The sequence below is a fragment of the Pinus tabuliformis genome, chromosome Q, assembly GCF_031772625.1.
Source record: "Pinus tabuliformis cultivar Carrire ecotype Pingquan chromosome Q, CPIR1, whole genome shotgun sequence".
In the NCBI taxonomy this organism is placed as follows: domain Eukaryota; kingdom Viridiplantae; phylum Streptophyta; class Pinopsida; order Pinales; family Pinaceae; genus Pinus; species Pinus tabuliformis.
The window spans coordinates 13709094-13718183 of NC_142296.1; the positions used below are offsets into that span (position 1 = coordinate 13709094).

The following is a 9090-nucleotide window of genomic DNA, read 5'->3' on the forward strand; positions in this document are numbered from 1 at the left end:
CAAAGAAGGATCTCAAGCTTCAGCACATTTGATCCATTTGATCAATCAACCTGGCATCCATGAGAACTGGTTAGTAGTGGGTAGTTCTTTCTACGGTTCTCTCCACCACTTCTGAATTGACAATATAGTAGCATTACCAAAAAGTTACTCTTCTTGGTACTTGTCTACCCAGAGCAGTGTAATGAACACCGTAGATCCATTTTCACTATTTACATGAGATTGACAGTAAAAAGTAGAAATGTGGACACGACACTGAAAAAATCAGCATGCGAACAAAAGATGCCAACTAGTCAAACATTGCTCAGATCTGCAGCCAAGATAATGGAGTACTGACATCTTGATCTTCCTTTCCGCCCATGAGCTTGCTTCTAACTTCAAGGAATGCTTTAACGAAGTCAATGTTATTGTTCAATCCCCTAGTTTTCATACAATCCTTAGCTATTCTTTGAGGTCTAGCATAATACGTCACATTCCTGGCCATATAAGAATATGAAACCACTGTGGCCATGGGAAACTTATAAAGCAACCATAAACAAATGTATTGCTGGCAACAAAACTCACTTCTTTTAATCTTGAATTAAAAGCTTGATGAATTGCTACATCGGCGCAGTCCGTAATCTTCCAAAGAATTGTTTGTTGGCAAAATGCCCACACTATGATCTGTGCTACTAAGTGATACCGTATCATCATCCACCCCAAGCATGGCAAGGGTGAGATGGGTTTGTATATCATGCCCCCCCTGATTTTCTACAATGTCATCCTCATCTGAAGTATCCATATCCTTGATCATTGTATTCTGGCACCACGCCCAGTCAGTCCTCTCATCTTCTCCTTGTAGTAGTTTTAAAATCTGCCATTAATCATATCTTGGTATTAAAGAGTAAGCAGAGATGAACAGATGTGGTTAACATAGAGTGTTTTATAGCTAAAAGAAAATGTAAGAGAAATTGCACCCTAAAGTAATTTTTGCAGGTAAAGAATACCCTCAAAAAACACACGAGGTAGTAAAAACAAGCCCCTGAAGCATATAGAAATGAATAGAGGAAGATAAATTACTCGGCTCATGCAAGGACGGTAATGAGATGTTTCCCTTAGACAAAGCGTAGCAGCAAGCATCATTCTATGCATTTCATTTGTATCATAAACATTTTGCAAACATTTGTCAGCAAGACTTTCCATATTTCCATCCTGTAAGAGTGGTCTTGCCTGGTTTCAACATTTACAGAAGGTTAAACATGAGCCCCTAATAAGGATAATCAATATAAATAAACATGAAGAAGAGAGTCAGCTGTAAAAACCAGGACTTACCCACATAATCAGGCTTTCTTGACCCTTGGGACTTGCTGTATCAATTGGCTTCCTTCCAGTTATTAGCTCAAGAAGGACCACACCAAATGCATACACATCCGTCTTCTCATTAACCTTTCCATAAACAAAGTATTCTGGAGCAAGATACCTGTCAAACTACAATCACAATTAGTGAATTTACAAATTGGATAGCTTTAATCTGAAAATGGCCAATCGAAACTGCGAAGATGCTTACATACCCAAATGTTCCTAAAACATCGCTGCAAGTGATATATGAAGATGTTCGTGCCCACCTTGCTAGCCCAAAATCTGACAACTATTATAATAACACGCACATTAATTCTGTTGAAATTTTTCATTAGTGCAGAATTCCAAGTTTCAGTTTACAAGTCTAGATCACTAAGATCTCTTCAAATACTGAATTGTGCAATTTTGTCTTGATTCTTCTTGCAGTAAAAAGATTTATACCTGTGGTTCAAACTCTTCAAAAAGCAAGATATTGGAAGACTTTACATCTCCATGAATGACAGATTGAGAAAAGCCATTATGCAAGTAATCTAATGCTTCAGCAACTCCTACAGCCACTTTTAATCGCACTTTCCAAGGAAGTATTGGCTTTTCCTCTCCTCCTGAAAAATATATACATAGTCAATAGCTAGGACTATAATCAAATCTCAGAAAAGAGAAAATGAAAGACCCTGCCATACAATACATAACACTATGATGCTTAAAACGTACTACTGCTTAATATTTCTACACGATTTCATGATTCTTAAAATGCAATACTATTGAGTATATACCATGGAGATTCTCTTCAAGGTTTCTTCTGGATACAAAATTATACACCAGAAGGCGGTTAAGGCCTTCTGCACAGTAACCGATAAGTGTAATGACATGGTTGTGCTTCAATAGAGTAAGAATCTCAACTTCAGAAAGAAGCTCTTGCTCTGTTTTGGATGATGAATTCAAGATTTTCACTGCCACCGATTGTCCATCAGGAAGAAATCCTCTGTACACCTTACTACAGCCTCCTCTTCCTATAAAATTCCCTGCAAGAATAAGGATGTTACATAATTGAATTGATTTCACAAGGTTAATATACATTTCAAGGGAAATTTCCCATTCAAAACAGAAGCACAGAAATGAAAAACTCCATGAGGAAAACTACAAATGCAACCTGTTGAAAAACCAGAAGTAGCAGATTGCAACTCCTGATATGTAAAATGCCTGCAGGTTTTACTTTGACAAAGGAACTCTAATCTCCTTGCCAAACAATTTTCTTCTCGATCAGAATCATTCTGCTGACTGCAAGGAAACCCTTCTTCTTTAGAGCATGCTTCAATTGGTGCTACCTCATTTGAAGACCGAGCTTCATGTTCATAGTTGCAAACCTTCTGCATAATCTGTCCTTTCAAATGAAGCTCTCCAGTTGCCTGTGTAAGCCTATTTGGCAACTGTAGTGCCCATTCAACTACAGATGTTTGTTTTGATGTAGACTGTGGAGTAGGAAGCTTGGTCAGTGAATCGGCTCCACGTAAGAGGGGCCATCCAGGTACTGATTCTCCTTTCTCTGTAATCAGTCCCGAAGTCGCCCTTTTGGGAACCTTTTGGTTAAGAACTACCCACTACTAACCAGTTCTCATGGATGCCATAACAAAAGGGAGAAGCATGCCAAGGAAAATGGAATGAGTAAAGAAGAAATTGAAAAGGAGATTTATGAGTTGAAGGAGAGATTCAACATAGTCAAAATGAGGCTTGAAAGAGAATACCAAAGGTAGAGATGGGACCTAAGGAAGAAGGCCAAATTACTTGTCAGAAAAAAGATTTTAAGAGGAAGACCCCTAAAGCTAGAAAGCTAGGGAGGAAGATGAAGCACCTGTTGAGCCTAAAGTTGAATTAGTTCACTATTTTGAACCAGAGCAGGGAATAGTCCTTGATGATGAGGAAGATGTTGAAGAGAGACTATCAGAGAGTCTCATGGACTGCATAAAGAGTTCAAATCAACATATGGATTTGTTGATAGAAGATATGGTGGAAAAAGCATCATAACAGTAGAGGGAGCTACACAAAGAGGATGTCGATGAGACAATAAATGAAAGTCTCATGGGAGGTTAGCTAGAAGTGCTCGTAACATATATACCATATGGGGCTAAAGAGCTTGGTGATTATGATACTGATGCTATGTGTATAGATGCAGATGATAAGGATTTTCAAGAGGGACAATCATTCATAGTTGTCATAAGAATAGAAGAAAGAGAAGGAGTACCTTCCTAAAGCATGGAAGGAAGACAAAATTTGATGTTGGAGGCATCAGAAGAGGCCAGGTAACCTTTTATTTTTAAAATTGGTGAATTTTATGTGAATGCATGCTTTGCATGTGAGGAGAATGGACAACTGGTCCAAAAGGAGAACGAGAGCACTAAATTGATCCAAGAAATCCAAATTGAGGTAGTAGATGCTAGACAATCCTCAAGGAAGGATGAGTTTCCAAAAGGAAAAGACAATGCATAATGAAGCCAAGATAACCTTGCAAGCAATTTTCAGAAGTGACCATGGATCCTAGCAGCCATGTGAAAGATGGATAACAAAACCAAGTTTATGTTAAGACAAGGAAGGAGGCAAAATTATCCCTCAAATGTCATTAAGGAGGAGGCCTTGAACAATCAAAGAATGCATCTATAAGAGAGAAATTGTAGAAGAGGGGATGAACAACATCATGATGCAATGTTCTTTAGAGATCGGTTGATCAATCCAAGGTTTAAGGATTGGCTTGAGTAACATTGTTCAAAGAATGCAATCAATAAGACAAAGGTGTCGAGCTTATTGCTGCAACTGGAGAGCTTGGTTCAACAACAAGAATTATGAATGTTGGCACCCAAGGTATAGTACAATTAACCACAAAGAGAGACTCATTGTACTTAGTTGTAATATATAGACTGTTGTATAGACACTCTATATAACAGTGCAATTTGTCTTATAGCTTTACTAATTCTTTAGCAACAGTGCAATTTGTCTTCTTACCCTCCACAAGTCTTAACAATCAATTCTTCAATTATATGTTTAGCACCCTTCACTTGAAGATAGGATAATTCTTCCCATCAAGCTTAACGTTGGGTAGAGGGATGCTTTAAGATGAAGCTATCCTCCCCCTTGCTCAACAATTCTCTACAGATCTCAGAACAGAACCAAAGGTAATCTCAGGAACAGCGTACTATACTACTATGACAAAGAACCACAATTCTGAAAGAAACATCAGTTTGGTTAGGATCTTCAAACAGCTACCAAGGAATCAAGCAAATGCTGCTCTGCAATTCCAAGACTTCAAGTATCCAGATGCATTGCATTGCTCTATGGCACATCAATGCAATTAATTAAGCATAGAAATAACATCTCTATGTAGCGGCACTTAAAATATTACAAAAGGTGATCATTCACTGAGGTACATTCCAAAAAATATATAATTATTGTTGCCACATCATCCAGGTTTAGAATAATAATCTATTGGAATGGACACATTGATAAAAATTCCATTGTTGAGTTTGGGTTTGAGTTATTTCTTCCTCTAACTGCTCTCCAAAGCTAACTATTCAAACCAAGTCACCCTTCAATGACATACAACTCACAAGGTTCTCAAAGGCAGAAAAATCAAAAGCGTATAACAGTTAATATGTCCTTTACTGCTCCATTTTCAGGTGAAAGATTCTCAGTAATATAAATAGATCTTCCAATAGTCAACATGTAACAACAACCAAGAAAATATAGGAATCCACCAATAAACTATAATGCAAGGTCTTTTTTTTCTTTTCGAAAGGTTTCCATGAAAAACTTGTTCAAATTCATTTGTAGAGTAAGCACATAAATCGTTAATGTAATTAACCTTGAGCATGGAACATAATTCTTCTTAATCTCCATGATATTCAAGAATCAAACTCCAATGGCAGCATTGGCTTCAACACGTCTTCCTTTTATCCCTTCAAAGCTGCCATGGGTCATGATGGCTTGATCAATGATCGCATGCTCTTAAGACCAACAGTCTATACATAATTAGACTACAGTCTATACAACAGTCTATACAGACACTGTGTTCAATCCAGATTTTGATTACAAACACCATTGAGGCCATACGGTATCTCCAATTTTTCACATCATTGAGGTCATCAGTATCTCCAGTTTCAAACAGCATTCAGGCCACATTTGCTTCAAAGTGCTTACAAGTATTGTCAAACGGCAGTACATTGTAAATTTACTCATATTACACTTGAGAACTAGAACACATACCGCTTGAGAAGAGAGCTGCTGCCGCTTCAAGTACCTCAAGCTCAAACTAGTCTGTTGTTCTTTCTTGCATCAAAAGAACTGAGTACAATAAGAAACAAGTTCCATGAGTATAAAATCAACAAATACAAATGAATATTACATTTTTTATCATCACCCAAAGAACAAGAACCAAACAAAACTCAAGTCTAAGGGAAGGTTTATCAACTTGATGTCGAAAGAAGTACCATGAACAGGTATACCCCATCTTCCGGAAAGCAATTGCAATCCCTGAGAAAAGAAATCATCTTATTGTCTACCACAGTACAGACTATCGACATCTGAGACAAAAATTCATTCCCAAGTAGTCCAAAGCACCTCATAGCAGTTTCTCTATTACAAATCAGACAATATTAATACAACAGATTTCTTGCCTCGAAAACTTTTCAGCAATAATAACTGTCAGCAATATACCAAAAGTGAGGAGAGAAAGAGATTGAGAACGGAATACAGGATTGGAGCATATTAAAGAAGTACCAACCAAGTGTAAAGCTAGGAAGAACTGAGATATTGAGACCTCAGAGGTTAAGGAACTAGTAGGTAACTGGTTTGTATTTTTTTTTAAATGTATACAAGATCTGATCAGCAAGATCTGATACGCTTAGGCCTAAATCAAGATCTGATCAACAATAATAACTATCGTAGAAATATTGGCAAAAGTTCAACTGCCAATATACATGAAATAAATGCCATATATATATGATTTGCATCGACTAAACGCTGTGGAGTAACATGATCTTGGTTGGAAAAAGGAGCATGTAGTGAAAAAGAAAGGTTGGAATATAAATCAGACCATTCAGTAAAGCAAATAAAATGATGTTTGGAACAACAAGGGGCTATTAACAGCCATTCGCACTTTTTGCTTGGGAAGGGAAATCAAGAATTCTTCTATTTTTTCCCAGATCCACCTATTGGAAGATCCAGGCTCCATGTTTCCATAAGTCCAGATGCTGTATGTTTCCCATATACTTAAGGGCCCTACAACCCTATCTTTTGCCAATAAAAATAACTACTGCGCCACATTTTAGACAACACAAATCTAATATTTTTTAGCAGTCTGCATTTCTGGGTTTGTGAGAACAATTTGGAGCCACGGTTATATTTGCTTCCAAACCAACGGAAGCATTCAACGTTCACTGACAAAGTGATTATCACCCCTGTTCCAACTGCAGAGGCATGAATCCACCTAATTTGGCCTTCCAGAACAACTGATAATCTGTAAAAACAAGACATATGAAGCCAACTTACCCTGGTTCAAAAGCCGGCTACAGATGGGCAGGACCTGCATAAAGGGGCCTAATTTCTCGCGCTCAGCCAACAATTCGGTCAAGTACCGACTGTTGTTGTTGCTGCTGCAGTGGCATGAGCCGTTCAAATCCAAGAAACAATGGATACCGAAACCAGAGAAGAATAAGCGGATTGAAATCTGAAAATGCAAGAATATCCCACCGAAACTCCTGCTGCTAGATTTGTGAACTAGGATGAAAAAACCTATTTCAAAACCATTTTTATACAGGGACCCAGGGAGCCATATACACCAAAACAGCGGGCTGAATCCGTCAAAACAGGGAGCCGCCCTCCATTTCAAAATAAATCTAACATCCCATGACCAAATCGACCCTCACAAACCACTCCCAAACCAGAAAACCCAAACTGTAAATCAAAATGGGGCGATTTTGATCAAATACGATTCCGCAAATATCAAAATGGGGCGATTTTGATCAAATACGATTCGGTTAGTTTATCTGCCCTGGGCTAAAATAAAAAAATAAATTAATTTTTAAATAAAATATGGGCTAATTATATATAAAAAAAAAAATATTATTTAAATTAAAAATTCGCCCCATTAAAATATAAAAAGCCTTAAATTTCGCCTTTGGGCGATTATTCGCCCCTAAAATTAACCTTGATCTGAATGTTCCTTGCTCTCTCAAGTTTTCAAAACTTCAAAGTATTTCAAATGGACGTGAAATCAGCCTTTCTGAATGGAGATTTGGAAGAAGAAGTGTACATTGAACAGCCAGATGGGTTCATTCTTGGAAATGATCCAAATCTTGTATGCAGATTGAAAAAGGCTCTCTATGGTCTCAAACAGGCTCCAAGGGCGTGGTACTACTGTTTGGACAAATATCTTCATCAACAAGGTTTTTCAAAAGGATCGGCAGATAGCAATCTTTATATAAAAGTTGAAAATGACAAATTGCTAATACTTGTTGTGTATGTAGATGACATCATTTTTGGGAGCAATGAAGAAGCTATGAGTCAAAACTTTGCCTTTGTCATGCAGAAAGAATTTGAAATGTCCTTGCTAGGAGAACTGACATATTTCCTTGGTTTTCAAATCCAACAAAAAGAAGGAGGAATCTTTTTATCTCAAACCAAGTATCTCAAACAGATTTTGAAGAAATATGGTATGGAAGATGCAAAACCAGTATGTACACCCATGGTCACAGGATGTAGCCTCAGTGCAAATGATGAATCTGCAGCAGTACATCAACCAACCTACAGATCTATGATTGGAAGTTTACTTTATTTGACAGGTACCCGACCGGACATCATGCATGCAGTTGGAATAGTTGGAAGATTTCAGGCAAATCCGAAGGAGACTCATCTTCAGGCAGTGAAGAGAATTTTCAAATATCTTCAAGGGACTCAAAATTATGGTTTATGGTATCCTAGAGATACAGATCTTACACTTCATGCTTATACAGATGCAGATTGGGCCGGAAGCGTGGATGACAGGAAAAGCACAAGTGGTGGTGCGTTCTTTATGGGTTCCAGACTCGTATCTTGGTTCAGCAAGAAACAGAGTTCAATTGCCTTGTCTACAGCTGAAGCGGAATATGTTGCTGCTGCATCTTGTTGCACCCAACTCCTTTGGATGATGCAGACTTTGCAGGATTTTCAAATCACTTGTAAACCACCAATCCCCATCTTATGTGATAACACAAGTGCAATCAGCATCTCAAAGAATCCTGTTATGCATTCAAAAACCAAGCACATACCAATCAAGTACCATTTTCTCCGGGAACAAGTACTTGAACAGAAGGTCAAGTTGGAGTATGTTCCTTCTAAGGAACAAGTTGCTGATATTCTCACCAAACCATTGCCCAGGGACGCTTTTGAATACCTCAGGCAAAAGCTGGGGGTTGTTGATGCATCATCTTATTGTTGAACCTTTTCTGATTGATGGTACAGGTTCAGGGGGAGCATATAATGCATTGTTGGCATTATGGAGAATGGTCAGAAGGAGATCTTGGAAATAGCTGCAATATGTCTCTATCTCTTTCATGGTGGATTATGGTTCTTTGTTGCAGATCTGGCTCATTTTCAGGGGGAGCATGATCTTAGGGGGAGCATACCCCTTTGCCCTTGATGTCAAAGGGGGAGAATGAAGCTGAGGTTTGTGAGGTTGCCATCAAGTCCAAAGGGGGAGATTGTTGGCATTATGTTTCTGGTATGGCTATA

The 9090-nt window shown here is 38.1% G+C and overlaps 2 protein-coding genes across 2 annotated transcripts; both read right to left on the reverse strand.

Moving 5' to 3' along the window:
• Positions 1-233: 233 nt before the first annotated feature.
• LOC149218020 (protein kinase STUNTED-like) lies at positions 234-1620 on the reverse strand. Its single transcript, XM_089382334.1, has 4 exons — positions 1548-1620; positions 1309-1456; positions 1057-1206; positions 234-850 (listed from the first exon to the last, which is right to left on the reverse strand). The coding sequence occupies exons 2-4, from the start codon at positions 1312-1314 to the stop codon at positions 578-580; spliced, it is 429 nt and encodes a 142-aa protein (XP_089238460.1). The 5' UTR covers positions 1315-1456; positions 1548-1620; the 3' UTR covers positions 234-577.
• Positions 1621-1816: 196 nt separating this feature from the next.
• Positions 1817-2974, reverse strand: LOC149218021 (putative serine/threonine-protein kinase). Its single transcript, XM_089382335.1, has 3 exons — positions 2486-2974; positions 2236-2357; positions 1817-1937 (listed from the first exon to the last, which is right to left on the reverse strand). Exons 1-3 carry the CDS (start codon positions 2706-2708, stop codon positions 1896-1898), a joined length of 387 nt encoding a protein of 128 aa, XP_089238461.1. The 5' UTR covers positions 2709-2974; the 3' UTR covers positions 1817-1895.
• Between the last annotated feature and the right edge of the window lie 6116 nt (positions 2975-9090).